This window comes from Enhydra lutris, unplaced genomic scaffold, assembly GCF_002288905.1.
Source record: "Enhydra lutris kenyoni isolate GAN:26980312 unplaced genomic scaffold, ASM228890v2 scaffoldscaffold31, whole genome shotgun sequence".
Lineage (NCBI taxonomy): Eukaryota > Metazoa > Chordata > Mammalia > Carnivora > Mustelidae > Enhydra > Enhydra lutris.
Genome location: NW_019154115.1, coordinates 10181342 through 10199953, shown reverse-complemented (window position 1 = coordinate 10199953; position 18612 = coordinate 10181342). Strand labels below are relative to the sequence as shown.

At 34.2% G+C, this 18612-nt stretch overlaps 1 protein-coding gene across 4 annotated transcripts in view; it reads left to right on the top strand.

The window, feature by feature from the left end:
• Window positions 1-18612, top strand: part of LOC111153325 (zinc finger protein 280D) — a 130260-nt gene that overhangs the window by 42277 nt on the left and 69371 nt on the right. For all 4 annotated transcript variants that reach the window (XM_022512279.1, XM_022512278.1, XM_022512280.1 and 1 more), the window contains 3 exons: window positions 742-912; window positions 1230-1339; window positions 15699-15922. In XM_022512279.1, coding sequence (XP_022367987.1) covers window positions 742-912; window positions 1230-1339; window positions 15699-15922 — 505 coding nt within the window. The remainder of the gene's footprint in view (window positions 1-741; window positions 913-1229; window positions 1340-15698; window positions 15923-18612) is intronic.

The following is an 18612-nucleotide window of genomic DNA, read 5'->3' as shown; positions in this document are numbered from 1 at the left end:
AACTCCCTCTTGGATATATCATTTGGATATATCTTTTCCCATTTGGTAGATTGCCTTTTTGTTTTGATGGTTTCCTTTGCTATGCAAAAGTCTTTAATTTTGGTGTAGTCCAAATAGTTTAATTTTGCATTTGTTTCCCTTGCCCAGAGGAGCCATATCTAGAAAAATGTTTCTATGGCTGATTTCAAAGAGATTACTGTCTATGTTTTCTTCTAGAAATTTTGGCTTCAGATCTCATATTTAGGTCTTTAATCCATTTTGAGTTTTTTTTGTGGATGGTGTATGAAAGTGGTCCAATTTCATTCTTTTGTATGTAGCTGTCCAGTTTTCCCAACATCATTGTTGAAGAGACTTCTTCCTATTTTATATTCTTGCCTCCTTTGTTGTAGATTAATTGGCCATGTAAATCATGGGTTTATTTCTGGGCTCTCTATTGTAATGTATTGATCAGTGTGTCTCTTTTTGTCCAGTACCATACTCTTTTGATTACTACAGCTTTGTAGTATATCTTGAAATCTGAGACTGTGATACTCCAGTTTTATTCTTCTTTTTCAAGATTGATATTTGATATACTCCCTGACTTTTGATCATAACAGTTTTTAATCATTATTTATTGTCAGTTGAATGATAGGATAATTTAATTGTATTACATCTAATTTAGCTCCAAAATAGTTTTACTTTGTTATAAGGAATATGCCTAAATGTTTAAAAATATACTTCCCACTATTTAATTCATTGTAGGTATGAATGAAAGTTCGTTTTTATCAAAACGTCCTTCTACTTCTGAAGTAAACAGCGTTAATCCAAAAAAGCCAAAGCCCAGTGATGGTATTTCTGGATTAAATTCTTCAGCTGTATTTCCTTCAGTTAAATCTCTTTCAGTGACATCTTCCCAGGCTGCATCATCAAAAGGTAAATGTGAAATGTGGCATATAAAAAAGAAATTATAGGGGCTCCTGGGTGTCTCAGTTGGTTAAGCATCTGACTCTTAATTTTGGCTCAGGTCATGATCTCAGGGCTGTGAGATTGAGCCACAGTGGACTCCATTGTGGACATGGAGCCTGCTTAATATTCTCTGTCTTTCTCCCTTTGTCCTTCCCCCACTTAAAAAAAAGATTATTTATACATAAGTTTTAGAAGTTGTAGTAAATTTAGAAATTGTTATTAGTGGTTATTTAAGGTTATAAAGTGATGAATTTTGTATTATATGTGTTTTGAATTTATTTTAGGTACAAATACCTCTTCAAATCAATCTAAAAATGGAACACCTTTTCCGAGAGCTTGTCCAAAGTGCAATATTCATTTTAATCTTTTGGATCCTTTGAAAAATCACATGAAGGTAAAACTTTTTCAAAATTTAATTTTAAAAAGGTTTGCAAATCCCTAGAAATACTGATTGATTTATAGTAAATGTTTTGTGGAGATATTTAGGTAAAAAATCTTCTCCTAGTGGTGTTTCCATATAATTTAGGCAAAGATTTATATTCATAATGATTATTTTCATATAAGATTTTAAAATTTCCTCTGAATCATCAAATTTTAAGATTAAATTTGTATGCATTATAATATATGCTTTTTACATTCTCATTTTAAATGAAAATAAGGTATTTGGTATACTACAAATTTTTTTAAAAAAAGACTTTTTTTTCCATTTTATTTTATTTTATTTCTTTTTGGTGTTCCAAAATTCATTGTTTATGCACCACACCCAGTGCTCCATGCAATACGTGCCCTCCATAGAACCCATCACCAGGCTCACTCTACCCTCCATGGCCCCCTCCAAAAACTCAGTTTGTTTCTCAGAGTCCACAGTCTCTCATGGTTTCTCTCCCCCTCCGATTTCCCCCATCTCACTTCTCCTCTCCATCTTCCAATGTCCTCCGTGTTATTCCTTATGCTCCACAAGTAAGTGAAACCATATGATAGTTGATTCTCTCTGCTTGACTTACTTCACTCAGCATCATCTCTTCCAGTCCTGTCCATGTTATATAAAAGTTGGATATTAATCCTTTCTGATGGAGGCATAATACTCCATTGTATATATGGACCATATCTTCTTTATCCATTCATCCGTTGAAGGGCATCTTGGTTCTTTCCACAGTTTGGTGACTACGGCCATTGCTGCTATGAACATTGAGGTACAGATGGCCCTTCTTTTCACTATATCTGTATCTTTGGGGTAAATACCCAGTAGTGCAATTGCAGGGTCATAGAGTAGCTCTATTTTTAATTTTTTGAGGAATCTCCACACTGTTTTCTAAAGTGGCTGTACCAAATTACATTCCCACCAACAGTGTAAGAGGGTTCTCCTTTCTCCACATCCTCTCCAGCACTTGTTTACTGTCTTATTAATTTTGATCATTCTAACTGGTGTAAGGTGGTATCTCAATGTAGTTTTGATTTGAATCTCCCTGATGGCTAATGATGATGAACATTTTTTCATGTGTCTGTTAGCCATTTGTATGTCTTCTTAGCATTCGTTCCTGATTAAAATGATTCAAAGTATAGTGGTAGAGGGAACATTCCTCAACTTAATAAAATCTTTCTATGAAAAACCCACTGCAAATATCATCCTCAATAGAGAAAAGCTGACAGCCTGCCCTTTGAGATCAGGAACATGACAAGGATATCCACTCTCGCCACTGTTGTTCAACATAGTACTAGAAGCTCTAGCAACAGCAATCAGAAAACAAAAAGAAATAAAAGGTATTCAAATTGGTGTGAAAAAGTCAAACTCTCTCTCTTCACAGATGACATGATACTTTATATGGAAAACCCAAAAGACTCCACCCCCAAACTGCTAGAACTCATACACCAGTTCAGTAATGTGGTAGGATACAAAACCAATATACAGAAATCAGTTGCTTTCTTATACAGTAACAATGAAAATATAGAAAGGGAAATTAGAGAATTGATTCCATTTACTATAGCACCAAGGACCATAACATACCTAGGAATAAACCTAACCAAAGAGGTAAAGGATCTGTACTAGAGGAACTACAGAACACTCATGAAAGAAATTGAAGAAGACACAAAAAGATGGAAGAGCGTTCCATGCTTATGGGTTGGAAGAATAAACATTGTTTAAAATGTCTATACTGCCTAGAGCCATCTATACATTCAGTGCCATCCTGATGAAAATTCTACCGGCATTTTTCAAAGAGCTGGAACAAACAATCCTAAAATTTGTATGGAACCAGAAGAGACCCTCGAATTGCTAAGGAAATGTTGAAAAAGAAAAACAAAACTGGGGGCATCACGTTGCCTGAGTTCAAGTTTTTCTACAAAGCTGTGGTCACCAAGACAGCATGGCACTGGCACAAAAACAGACACATAGACCAGTGGAACAGAATAGAGAGCCCAGTTATGGACCCTGAACTCTATGGTCAAATAATCTTCAAAGCAGGAAAAAATATACAGTGTAATAAAAGAACAATAAATTAATAAATTATTAAATTATACAATAAAAGAAAAGACATTCTTTTCAATAAATGGTGCCGGGAAAATTGGACAGCTATGTATAGAAGAATGAAACTCGACCATTCTCTGATACCATACACAAAGATAAACTTGAAATGGATATAAGACCTCAAAGTGAGGCAGGAATCTATCAAAATCCTAGAGGTGAACATGGGCAGTAACCTCTTCGACATTGGCCACAGCAGTTTCTTTCAAGATATGTCTCCAAAGGCAAAGGAAACAAAAGTGAAAATGAACTTTTGGGACTTCATCAAGATCAAAAGCTTCTGAACAGCAAAGGAAATAGTCAACAAAACAGAGAGGCCGCAGCCCACGGAATGGGAGAAGATATTTGCAAATGACACTACAGACAAAGGGCTGATAGCCAAGATCTATAAAGATCTCCTCAAGCTCAACACTCAAAAAACAGATACTAATGTCAAAAAATGGGCAGAAGACATGAACAAACACTTCTCCAAAGAAGACATAAAAAAAGACATTTTTACATATTTTCTTCAGTTATCTTATTTTTGTTTCTATGGTAATATGTGCATGTCACATTATACAATGAAAATCTAAATTTTACATTTAATTTTCAACAGTCAGACTTAAGTCCCAAATGATGGAGCATTTCATATGAAATAATTATTTTAACTCCATTCAGGATGTAGTTTGTGTAATTGTCCTTAATTAATTCAGGTTTTTTTGTTGGAGTAGTAAGCTCTCGAAATTAAATTTTAAGAAATTTTCAGGGGCACCTGGGTGGCTCAGTTGGTTAAACAGTTGACTCTTGATTTCGGGCTTAGGTCCTGATCTGAGGGTCATGAGATCCAGCGTGGCATTGAGCCCAGGTTTGGGCTCCAGGCTGGGTGAGGAGCTGGCTTAAGAGTTTCTCCCCATCTTCTTCTGCCGCACCCACTAAGAAAAGGAAAAAAAAAATTTTTTCAAAGTACAAATGAAATATGGGGTGTAGATAACATTTTACTTGAAATATTTTAGTGTGTATTACAGTATCCCACTGTGGTCTGAGGATAGCCTATATTCTCTTTGTATGCCTAGTATAAATGGCAGGAAGGGGGAAAGAGGAAGAAAAAGGTCCAGGTAGATTATATGAAGAAAGAAAGGAAGGAGGGGTGGCTTTGTGGCTTAGAACAGCATGGAGTCTGCTTGGGACTCTCTCTCCCTCTTCCTCTGCCTCCCTCCCAGCCTCCACACTCACTTTCTGTCTCTCTCTCAAATAAATAAATAAATCTTTAAACAAATACAACATTTGACAGAAAAAGTAGAAAAAATAAGGGAACGTTTTTAGAATTTCAAATACCATCTCTTTATTCATATACAAACCTGTATTTGGTCTATCACTACTCAGCTCCCAGAATACAGTCTCTGATAATTGCACTTGTGTTTTCTTCTTCTTTTTTTTTTTTTAAGATTTTATTTATTTATTTGACAGAGAGAGAGATCACAAGTAGGCAGAGAGGCAGGCAGAGAGAGAGAGAGGGGGAAGCAGGCTCCCCGCTGAGCAGAGAACCCGATGCGGGGCTCGATCCCAGGACACTGAGACCATGACCTGAGCCGAAGGCAGTGGTTTAATCCACTGAGCCACCCAGGCGCCCCAACACTTGTGTTTTCTTCTTATATGAGAATTAACCTGTACAAGTGCCTGATTTTTTTTTTTATGTTTTGAATTTGGAAAAAAGGGTTAAATTTCTTTAATTAACTTTTAATTATTTGAGTAGGTAATACAGTGATATTATTCAAAATAAGAAGTTTACAATGTCACACAAGTGAAAAATCATAATTGTGTCTCTTATTTACCTGGTTGCCAGAATGGCTCTCAAAGAATTTTTATTAGTTGGTTTTGTATTTTCGCCAGTTTTCTTTTTGCATATACAGGTAAAAGGAAATGTTCTTATTTCCTTTCTGTTTTGTATATAGTTTATTACATATACTTCAGTACTAGGGAAACTCCTAGCCATTTTCCAAAATGCAGCTTTACATCCAAAATGTATTATTACATTGTTTGGGATTAGTCATATTAGAAACAACCAAAATTTCATACAATATTCATGTAATAGAGCAACACTACACAACCTTTTAAAAGAATGGAATCTCTATAATAGGTAATGATATGGAAAGATCTCTAAGATATATTTTTGAACTAAGTTAAATATGTGAATAACTTACGTGTGTTTATGTCATAAAGAGTTGTGATGGAATAGGACAAGGAAGTTAAAAACTGTGTAGATTCTTTGCATTCTAGTTTATGCATTTCATATATCAGTTGAAGTTTTAGTATTATAACAATGATTTCCATTTTTGGAAAATGTGATTTTTAGATTCTTTATGATTTTTTGCTGTTATTAAAGATAAGTAGATGACTATACCAAGAAATAATGTTTCATTTCAATAAAGAATATCTAAAACATAAAGCAGAATCCTACAATAATAAGAGCAATTTATCTGAGACCATGTGCCAGACTACTAAACTTTAAATATAGTATCTTATTTAATCCTTAGAAAATTCTTTGAGATTGAAATAATTCTCATTGTTTTATAGCCAGTTTATTTAAAGACATAACTGGCATTCACACTTTTAATGGTAAAAACCCAAGTTCTAACAAATTTTTTCCTTTTTTAGCGTATAGGTTATTTGATGTTCATGGAAACTTGAAAATAGGCAAATAATTTAAGTTATAGAATTTGATATTTATCAACCAGATCTAACATATTAATTACATTATTTAGATATTTGTATTTTTGTTTATTTTGTTGTCTGCTTGATCTTACACGGATTGAGCAACACCATATATCAGTCTACATCTTTCATTACTAATATTTTCTTGGATATACTGCAGTTCTAAGATTGTTGTTGTTTTTGACATAAATGAATCTCATAATTGTATTGAAAATACATCCTTTAACATTTTTATAAAGTGTTCTTTTTGTCTCAATGTTTAATGACTTTTAGGCTTACAACCCGTGGTTTCTTATGGTTTCCATTTGCCTGGTATATTATTTGTGCGTCCTTTTCTTTACCCTTTTAAATCATGTTATGCCCCTTAGTTTCAGTAGAGTTGATTTTTCCTTTGTGATCCTATATGAAAATCTCTTTTGTCATGGCACTTGAGTTAAACTTATTTGTAAACAGTACATGATAGATTTACTTGGTCTTGGTTCTGTCATAATTCTTTATTTCCATATGTTTTTAAAGATTTTTATTTATTTATTTATTTGAGAGAGAGAGAGAGTGCAAAAGTAGGGGGAGCAGCAGGCAGAGGAAGAAGGAGAAGCAGGCTCCTCGCTAAGCAGGGAGACCGATGCAGAGTCCTGGGATCATGACCTGAGCCAAAGGCAGATGCTTAACTGATTGAACCAGTCAGGCGCCCCGTCACGGTTTTTTCATTATTATTATTTTTTTTTTTAATTTTTTATTTTTTAATCTTTCATTATGTGGTTGCTTTGTATGTATGTACTTAGGTTTTTAGGGAAGCTGTACTTTTGTTCTCATTTAATTTTAATGTTGATATAATTCTAATAGTCTTCTGTTCCTTTGGCCATTCTCTAATATTAAAATTAAAGTAATTTTAATATTAAAGTAGTATTAAATTTTCTGTTCTTAACCCACCCATCCTTACCTTCTCCTCTCCTACCTGATTTTAGTCAGTGTTATCTTTCTCAGTGTTTACCTCTTTGTACCATTAAGATTTCTCATACCTATACTACTTCATTTGGTAGCTCTAAATGATATTCTTTGATGTACTGCTAGTATATGTGAGGTAATCATGAACCTTCTCAGCCTTATGTTCATTGTCCTTTTACCACCCCCCCCCCACAGTTTTTATTTGTTGGTTGTATCATTTTTTCATTGTCAGGGCAGATAACATTTGCATTTGATTTTCTTAACCTTATTTCTGTATTTGTTATAATCTTTTCTCACAGTAAATATATTCAGTGTTGATTACCAGTCTGTTTCTTACGGTTTCTTTAGTTATCTCGTTTGGCTGAAGTTCATCCTCTAGAAATTTTCCTCAAGAAGGAACAACATTTTTTGAGTTCTTTCATGTTCAAACAGTTTGACTATATTCCATTCTTGAAAGATAGTTTGGCCATATATAAAGTGATTTGGATCCATTTCTGGGTTCTCTGTTCTGTTCCATTGATCTATGTGTCTATTTTTGTGCCAGTACTGTACTGTCTTGATGATTACAACTTTGTAATACAGCTTGAAGTCTGAAATTGTCATGCCATCAGCTGTGGTTTTCTTTTTCAACATACTTCGGGCTATTCAGGGTCCTTTCTGGTTCCATACAAATTTTAGGTTTATTTGGTCCAGTTCTCTGAAAGAAGTTGATGGTATTTTGATAGGGATTGCATTAAATGTATAGATTGCTCTAGGTAGTATAGACATGTTAACAATATTTGTTCTTCCAATCCAAGAGCATGGAACATTTTTCCATTTCTTTGTAACTTCCTCAATTTCTTTCATGAGCGTTCTATAGTTTTCTGGATACAGATTCCTTGCCTCTTATGTTTGGTTTATTCCTAGGTATCTTACGGTTTTTGGTGCAGTTGTAAATGGGATCGACTCCTTAATTTCTTTCTTCTGTCTCATTCTTAGTATATAGAAATGCAACTGATTTCTGTGCATTGATTTTATATCCTGCCACATTGCTAAATTCCTGTATGAGTCCTCGCAATTTTGGAATGGGGTCTTTTGGGTTTTCCACATAGAGTGTCATGACATCTTTAAGAGTGAGAGTTTGACTTCTTTGCTGGTTTGGATGCCTTTTATTTCTTTTTGTTGTCTGATTGCTGAGGCTCAGGCTTCTGGTACTATGTTGAACAACAGTGGACATCCCTGCCATGTTCCTGACCTTAGTGGGAAAGCTCTCAGTTCTTCCCCATTGAGAATGATACTTACTGGGGACTTTTCATATATGGCTTTTATGATATTGAGGTATGTTTGTTCCCTTTATTCCTACACTGTGAAGAGTTTTAATCAAGAAAGGATGCGGTACTTTGTCAAATGCTTCTTCTGTGTCTGTTGAGAGGATCATATGGTTCTTTTCCTTTCTTTTATTTATGTAGTGTATCATATTGATTGATTTGTGGATGTTGAATCAACCTTGTAGCCCAGGAATAAATCCCACTTGTTTGTGGTGAATAATCCTTTTAATGTCCTGTCAGATCCTCTTGGCCAGTATTTTGGTGAGAATTTTTGCATCCATGATCATCAGAGATATTGGTCTGTAATTACCTTTTTTGGTGGGGGTCTTTGTCTGGCTTCTGGGATCAAGGTAATGGCTTCATAGAAAGAGTTTGGAAGTTTTTCTTACATTTCTATTTTTTGAAACAGCTTCGGAAGAGTAGGTATTAGTTCTTCTTTAAATGTTTGCTAGAACTCCCCAGGAAAGCCATCTGGCCCTGGGCTCTTATTTGTTGGGAGTTTTTGATTACTACTTCGATTTCCTTGCTGGTTATGGGTCTGTTCAGGTTTCCTGTTTCTTCCTGGTTTAGTTTTGGTAGTTTATACTCTCTGGGAATGCAACCATTTCTTCCAGATAGCCTAATTTGTTGGCATATATAGTTGTTCGTAATATGTTCTTGTAATTGTTTGTATTTCTTCAGTGTTGGTTGTGATCTTTCCTCTTTCATTCATGATTTTATTTATTTGGATCCTTTTTCTTTTCTTTTTGATAAGTCTGGCCAGGGGGTTATCAATTTTATTAATTCTTTGAGAGAACCAGTTCCCAGTTTTGTTGATCTGTACTACAGTTCTTTGGTTTCTATTTCATTGATTTCTGTTCTAATCTTTATTATTTCTCTCCTCCTGCTGGGTTTAGGGTTTATCTGCTGTTCTTTCTCCAGCTCCTTTAGGTATAAGGTTAGGTTGTGTATTTGAGAACTTTTTTGTTTCTTGAGAAAGGCATGCATTGCTATATACTTCCCTCCTAAGGCCACCTTTGCTGGGTCCCGAAGGTTTTGAACAGTTGTGTTTTCATTTTCATTTGTTCCCATGAATTTTTAAAATTCTTCTTTAACTTCCTGGTTGACCCATTCATTCTTTAGTGTGATGCTCTTTAGCCTCCATGTATTTGAGTTCTTTTAAATTTTCTATTGTGGTTAAACTCAAGTTTCAAAGCATTGGGGTCTATAAATATGCAGGGAGTGATCCCAGTCTTTTGATACCAGTTGAGACCTGATTTATGACCCAGTATGTGATCTATTCTGGAGAATGTTCCATGTTCACTTGAGAAGAATGTGTATTCTGTTGCTTTAGATTGCAGTGTTCTGAATATATTTATGAAGTCCATCTGATCAGGTGTGTCATTGAAAGCCCTTATTTCCTTGTTGATCTTCTGCTTAGATGATCTGTCCATTGCAATGAGTGGGGTGTTAAAGTACCCTTCTTTTATTGTGTTGTTATCAATATGTTTCTTTAATTTTGTTATTAATTGGCTTATATAATTGGCCGCTCCCATGTTAGGGGCATAAATATTTACAACTGTTAGATCTTCTTTTGGATAGACCTTTTAATTATGATATATAGGAAAATTGGGACAGCCACATGCAGAAGAATGAAACGGGACCATTTCCTTACACCATACACAAAAATAGACTTGATGAAAGACTTAAATGTAAGACAGGAATCCATCATAATCCTAGAGAACACAGGCAGCAACTGCTGTTACCTTGTCTGCAGCAACTTCTTCTTTTCCTTTTTTTTTTTTTTTTTAAGATTTTATTTATTTATTTGACAGAAAGAGAGATCACAGGTAGGCAGAGAGGCATGCAGAGAAAGGGAGAAGCAGGCTGCCCACTAAGCAGAGAGCCCAGTGTGGGCGCTTGATCCCAGGACCCTGAGAGCATGACCTGAGCCAAAGGCAGAGGCTTAACCCATTGAGCCACCCAGGCACCCTGTCCACGGTAACTTCTTGCTAGACATGTCTCCAAAGACAAGGGAAACAGGCAAAAATGATCTTCTGGGACTTTATCAAGATAAAAAGCTTTTGCATAGGATTGGAAGCAGTCAAAAAAACTAAAAGGCAGCCTATGGAATGGGAGCAGATATTGCAAATGACATATCAGACAAAGGGATAGTATCTAAAATCTATAAAGAACTTAACAACACCCAAAGAACAAATAATCCAATCAAGAAATGGGCAGAAGTCATGAAGTAACATTTGTTCAAAGAAGACATCTAAATTGCCAACAGACACATGAAAAAGTGCTCCAAGTCACTTGGTATCAGGGAAATAGAAATTAAAACCACAATGAGATACCACCTCACACCGGTCAGAATGGTGAAAATAACAAGTCAGGAAAACACAGGTGTTGATGAGGATGCAAAGAAAGGAGAACCCTCCTACTCTGTTGGTGAGAATGCAAGCTGCTGCAGCTGCTCTGGAAAACAGTATGGAGGTTCCTCAAAAAGTTGAAAATAGAGCTATTGCACAACCCAACAACTGCACGAGTAGGGATTTTCCAAAGATACAAATGTAGTGATCCTGAGGGGCACCTGCACCACAGTGTTTATAGCAGCAATGTCCACAATAGCCAAACTATGGAAAGAGCCCAGATGTCCAACAACAGATGGATAAAGAAGATGTGGTGTGGTGTGGTGTGTGTGTGTGTGTGTGTGTGTGTGTGTGTGTACATACACATCACACAATGGAATACCACACAGCCATTAAAAAATTAAATTTTGCCATTTGCAAGGACGTGGATAGAACTATTGTATATTATTATGCTAAGTGAAATAAGTCAATCAGGGCAAAACAATTGTTATATGTCCTCAATTACATGTGAATTTAAGAATTTAGGGAATAAAACTAGAATATCATAGGGTTAGAGTGGGAAAAATAAAGACTAAGAGAGGGAGACAAATCATAAGAGATTCTTTATTTTTTTTTTAAGATTTTATTTATTTATTTATTTATTTGTCAGAGAAGGGGAGAGAGAAAGAGAGAAAGCGAGCACATAAGCAGGCAGAGTGGCAGGTAGAGGTGGAGAGAGAAGCAGGTTCCCTGCTCAGCAGGGAGCCCGATGTGGGACTCGATCCCAGGACCCTGAGATCATGACCTGAGCCGAAGGCAGAGGCTTAACCAACTGAGCCACCCAGGTGCCCCAAGAGATTCTTAGGATCATAGGAAATGACTTGAGGGTTGCTGGAGGGGAGAGGGGTGGGGTGATGGGATATCTGGATGCTGGACATTAAGGAGGGCCTGTGATGTAATGAGCACTGGGTGTTATATAAGATTGATGAATCAATGACCTCTACCTCAGAAACCAATAACACATTATATGTTAATTAATTGAATTTAAATTTAAAAAAATTAAAAGGATGTAAAGTAAATTGGATCCTACTTTGAGGATCTTGTTTGTGGTGGTTCTGTTTTATAATATTGAATATTGCTGTTGAGAAATCTGGGATAAGCCTGAATTATTTTGCTCTTTATAAGTGATTTGATCTTTTTGCCTAGCTGTCCATACGATTCTTTATTTTGGAAGACTGATAATTTTATAATGACTGAGTTGGTGTTGGGGTTTGGGTCAGTCTACTCTGATATATAACATGCTCTTTCTGCTTGTATGTGTCTTTATTTTAGTGTATGTTTGTGTCTTTTAGTGTGGTTTTCTGATTCATATTCATATTTTAAAATATTGATCCCATACTATTGTTTTGTCTTTTTGTGGGAGGGGAGAATGTTGTCCAGTATGCATTCGTTTGATGTCCCTTGTCTGGCATATCTATCATTTTCTTTCTAATCCTTTTAGCACTTAAATTTTCTTTATTTGCTTTTGTCATTATCAGCCTTTGTGTCCTTCATTTTATTTTCCAATGCCTGTTCACCATTGTTCTCCTTTCTGTCTTTATCGCTCTGATTTCTCTACTTTTCCCTCAATTTTGCCACTCCTTTTTAAGATCTCTTTTGTCTTGCCATCTCGTGTTGCTTTGTGGTTTTCCAAATAGACAGTTACTTCATTAAGTTTTTAAAAATTTGTAGCAAAAATTTTGGATACTATTTTCATCTGCAACTGCTCCATGGTGTTTTTGTCAGAATTTTACATTTTCCTCCTTTTATCTTATTTTTGTTTAGATGTAAGTTTCAATCATAGTGAAGAGCAAGTTGGATTTTCTTGGGTTAACTCTTTCGTACAAGGCTCATTTTAGGAAGGATTGCCAGGATAATCTTATATCCTACTAACTGGTTTATACACCTCTTTGCTGGGCAGAAGGCTTTCTGTAAATGTGACTTTTGTGTCTGATTTTTATATGTAGCATTGCCTAATCTCAGTACGAAATGAAGTCTGGGGGACTTGTGGGATCCTTCTTTCCCCAGCTTCTGTACCTGTTTTTATAAACAAAGTATGTAGCTTTGCACTTCAGGGTGTGTCTTTCACCTTTAGAATGCAAATTTTTGCTGAGACTTTCTAAGATCTGTTACTGTTGCGTCCATTTGACTTCTCTGATCTGCTTCCAACTACATGTCTTCTGTCTGAGCTTGGCTGCTTTGGGTAGTGCTGTCATATGTTGTAGAGTCTGTGGATTTTATCTGGCTCTTAGTTTCAATGAAAATAAATTTTTAGAATTTGGTTGTTGTGGCTTTGGATGAGTCCCAGCAGGAGAAGGGGAAAATGTTGACTTATGTAGGCTGATCATATGGGAACTTCTTTTTTACTATTTAAAAATAACATCCCACTTTCTTTGTTCTGAAAACCTAACCTAAATTTTAGACACAAACAAAGCAATAGAACATGGTATCTCTGCTGGGAGGGGTGAAGATGAGAATGTTATTTAGGTGGTATCTGCTGTTTGTCAAATTACAATATATGGCTTTAAAGTATTAATATTCTGTCCCCAGGAAAATAAGGGATAATCCAGGGCTACAGTGAAGGGCTAGACCCAAAAGGGTTTTAAGACTGAAAAAAAGATACTTTCTTTGGGGTTCTTTGCTTTTCTCTCAATTACTGAATTTCCTGAACTTGGTTGTCCATTCTTGGTTTTCAGTGGTTTATTGCTCATCTCTCTTACAGGGGTCCAAAACATTGCTTAAAAGATACTGTGAATAAAAGTAACGTAGCATTGTGTGTCAACTGTCCAAAAAAAAAAAATGTTAAGATTTGTATGTTTATTTTTAAAACATGTTCTCATCTCTTTTATTTAAAAAAAAAACAAAAATGAAAAAACAGCTAGCAATTGATCATCTGTTATGTATATTATAATTTATGAGCATTTAAGGTAACTTTAACTTTTATAGATGTACCAAATTAGATGTTTCTGAAAAATATAACCTTGTAGCACACTCTACTATAGACTACTTAGGTTATTTTGTAGATTTCAGAAAAGAATCAAGTCTCAAATATGACTCAATAACTTCTACAGTGTGAAAACCAGATTTAATGTTTGAATATATATGATTGTCCACATTTCTAATTAGGGACAGTATTCTATATTAAATGATTTTTGTGCATTATAATGTTTCTCATTGTTGTTTGAGATCACTTGTGTGGTAAAATTGCACATACCGTCAGGGATTTTTTTCTATCAAAATGAAACTACGGGTATACATCATTTGTAGTAAGACATGAATTTTGAGTTATATTTCTGATAGTGCTGATGGATTTACTCTGAACCATCCTTTTCTCCACTTATCCTTAAATTCAAAACCAGCATGTTCTAGAAGGAACTTTGCCTTATAATAGTCCTTAAAAATAGTCGGACTTTCCTAAGGTTGAACTCTTAAATATTACATGTGTCCCAAGAAGTATCTAGAAACTTCTCATTTCCCTCTTCTCGTTGTGGTATCATTTCAACTGTATATATTGAGAGATTGGCCTCAGAGGATCATGTAGTATTAGGAACCTAATGTATTTATCCTTATTTAGCTTATAGATGCAACCTTAACTCCCAAACGCAGATTATGTCACTATTTGTGGGCTCATTTTTTTCAGATTTTTTCCCCTTTTAGATCTATTTTCTATTTTTTTCTTGGTGTTTTTTCCCCTAAAGGTTTCAGAATTGACAAGTGAACAAAATAAATGCAAGTGAAATGTTAATAGGTCTATCTTGGATCAAAGACCCAGCTTCCCATGTGATATAGACCATTTTACCAATCATCTAACATTTCGGTGTGGCAGGAGAGGAAATGGATGTTATCTTAGAAATTGAGGGGGACAAACTGTATGAGACTCTTGACTCTGGGAAATGAACTGAAGGTTGGGGAAAGGGAGGTCGGTGGGGGGGGTGGGGTAACTGGGTGATGGAAATTAAAGAGGGCGCGTGATATTATGAGCACTGGGTGTTATATTCAACTAATGAATCATTGAACATTGTATCAAAAAGTAATGATGTCCTATATCTTGGCTAATTGGGTTTTAAAAAAAAAGGAATAGAATTCTGTTAGAGTTTCAAACTTTTTAATGTTGTTGTTAATTTACTAAATAACACATTTAGGAAGAGTTTAAGTCAGCTGATGTATGTTATAAAAGAATTACCTGGGTGGCTTGTTGAAAAATAAAGGTTTCTGGGCCCTGTATCTAGATAATGTTGTAGTTTATGAGTTTATGAGTAGGAAAGTATTCCACATTAGAACCAGTTTATGTGACATCTTGATTTTATTCATGAGGAATTAAATTTCCCCTTCAAATATTTAAGGATCTAGATTTCAAGGTGTAACTATAGAATTTTTCAAGATGTAACTAATTTTTAAAGAATTGTTAAAGATCTTTTTTCTCCTCACACATTTTCTAGCACGTTGCATTTGGGCAATGGTAAATTAGTTGTGTTCCGTTTTTAGTTCTAACTAGATATGAAATTTCATGTATCACTTGATAGTTAAACATACACATTATGGCATGTAAAACTACATTTCCTTTCAATGCTCTATCTAGACATGGATATGAAATGAATGAGTTTAATTTAGTTAAACATAAAAGATAAATTGCAAGGGAAAAAACTATTAGATCAATAGCCAAGTCCTAGTTTTAGAGTTACTCTTTTAAAAAATTTTGTTTTTTTATAAAAAGTTTTGATTTTTAAGATAATAGGAAGATAATTGGTGTTTATTGTTATTTAGAGTGTGAGTATATACCACATACTTGTAAATTAATATTTTTCCTGACATATTACCAAGCATAGTTTTACATGATCTGACTTAAGTTGTAAACAGAATTGTTTTTTGGTAATCTAATTTTTTAAGGGATAAATAAAACAACTTTTTTTTCTCTTTCAGTACTGTTGTCCAGACATGATAAATAACTTTTTAGGACTGGCTAAAACAGAATTTTCAAGTACAGCAAATAAAAACAAGACTGTTGATTCAGAGAAAGGAAAATTGATCATGTTAGTTAATGACTTTTATTATGGAAAACATGAAGGAGATGCCCAGGAAGAACAGAAGACTCACACAACTTTTAAATGCTTCAGTTGCTTGAAAATTCTTAAAAATAATATTAGGTATGTAAATACTTACTTTCATTTCTCTTTGAAAATTGGAATGCCATAGATATAAATGTTTTATCTTTATCTTACATTTTTCTGTGTCATTCTAGATAAACAATTTTAATTCTTTCTACTAAGGACAAAGGCAGATTGTCCTCTTGAAAAGCTTTTGTTCTTTCTTGTAATTTAGAGTTGATGCCTGGACTTACTTAGTTGTATTTGTTTAAGATAACTTAAGAAAGGACAAACTTCATTTCAAATAAGGGGAAATTAACTTTTCCTCTATATTATCACTGTTTTAGGAATTTTCATGAGATTATTTCATTTTTCGCTGCGTTTGAATTTTATTTCTCTTCACAAGAAGAACCACTTTAGTATTTCCAGTTTTACCTCCTCCATACTAATCTTATTTAATGCTCAAGTCTTTTAATTCAGATTTGTAATTTTTAGAACATTTCCCTTGCAGGAAAAGTGATCTTCTTTAGAGAAGTACCAGTTCTAGAAACAGGTCTGCTTTGATTTTAAAATTTAACCCCATTAAAAATTAGAAATTTAATTTCCAGTGGAATTTTGAATTTTATACATGTATGCTTTAAATTTTAGGAACTTTACTTTGTGATCTTTGAGTTATATGGCATATTAGTAACTGTTATCCTATAAGTGAGTGTGCAACAAGAACAAGGTAACAAGACATACTGATTGATATTTTTCAGTAGTTATATAGCTTGACATTTATATTAGGTAAGATTGTTTTTATATCATTTTATAATAAAAATGTTCAGACATGCAGCAAAGTTTAAAAAATTTTACAGCAGATAACTTGTATGCTTATCACCTAGATTCTGCCATTACCATTTTACTATCCTTGCTTTATCATATATCTGTTCATTCTTCCTTTAAGCTAGTTTTTTCTTATGCCTTTCAAAGTAAGTTGCAGACACCATTATACTGCCCTTAGATGAGTGTGTATGTTTGTGGAAACATACATATGCATGCCTTTTTATGTTTGTCTTTGTTAACTTTGTAAATAGCATTCTTAGGTACCTGTAGGGTACTTCTGGATGCAGTATTTATTTCATTTTCTTGTGAGTTATTGGGTCCAAAAAGAAGCATATAGAAAAACCCTGAAATACATTGTGATATACTCCTATAACAATTATTAAAGCTTTGTTCATGGTAGTGCTTTATAGTTTCCAAATTGTTTCACATGTTATTTCATATGAGCCCTCATATTTCTTTATCTCCTTTAAACTTTAACAGCCATCCATAGTTAAATAATTTAACAGAAGGGATATTGTACTTTGTGATTTAACACTGAAATAATATTACAGTGGAACTCTATGTCACCTTTTTCCATATTCATAGTAAAATACACCAGAAAAATCATGTTAGTAAATACGGTGATAGCATAGAAATATGTTTCACTGACTTAGTTCCTTGTTATATTTAAATATGTATATATTAGAAGTTATTTCAGCAATAGCTTTTGGCTTTTCCTTTGAGACTAGCCCACTTAATATTAAACATGAAAATTAAATTCCCTTTTTGTTATTATTTTAGAAGAGTAGTTATATATTTCTAGAGTACCTGAATATTTCAAATTTAAAGCAAACAGCATTTATAACATCTTGGAATTGAGCATTTTTGAAATACTGATTGTTTAGGAAACAATCTTAATGGTAAATTAATGGTAAATGGTAAATACTTTGTAACCAAAGAAGTTATATATGTTAAACAGTAAAAACTGGAAAGACAAATTGGTGTTTGTATAGAATGGTAGAAAACTGATAGCTATAGATTTTTACTCTCTGCCTTGTCAGCATATTGTGGTATGATATTTTTTTTCCTCCTACATTGAATATCACCAAAAACAGTTAGGTTGATTTTATTCTGTGAACATCATTTTAAGAAGTTTGCTTTTATGTTTCCTTCATTTCCATCTGTTGGTTTAAGTAGCTTACGTTCCCAATGTGGGCCCATATAATTGTGAGAAAGCTTGCTAGTTAAGAGATTATTTTATATAGATACACTTTAATTGCTTAAAGTTGTGAGCTGAAAGTTTAATGGCTCGTGACCTTTTTTCTCTATATAAATATTTAGCCAATACAAAGATTTTCTGTAGGTGTTTGTAGAACTGGTGTTAAAACCAAGGGAGGACAAAAAGATATTTCAAAGTGTGCCATAACCTGTTCAAGAAAAGTACTACTGTGGAGGTGTGAAAGATAGATAAACGTTATAGCCTTCATGGTGACTGCTATCCAGATTGATGACATTATCACTTACTTTCAAGATTCTTTCCTTTCTGGGCTAAAGTGAATAATTGTTAATAGTTGACCCAGACTAAAAATTGTTACAACTTTACTTTCAAATTCAGCAAAAAGCTTCAGTAAGCTCGTTTAAATAGGTATTCCCATTTATATTGCACTCTTTGCTGTTGAAGGTCATAGTTCCTGCTCATAAGAAGCCTTTTAAGGAAGCTGAAATAGCAGAATGTAAAACTGAAAAATGGACATTGCCTACAAAGGGCACAGTCTGCAAGTTAAAATGAACAGTCTGTGCTAACAGTAAACCAGTATCATTAAATAAAACAAAAGGTTCTTGTAATTGTAGGCATTAAAATTGCTATTACAGGCATTTAGAAACCAAGACACAAGTAAAAATACCAGTAATTTGTCTTTTAAACAGCTGGAATCTATTGTATATCT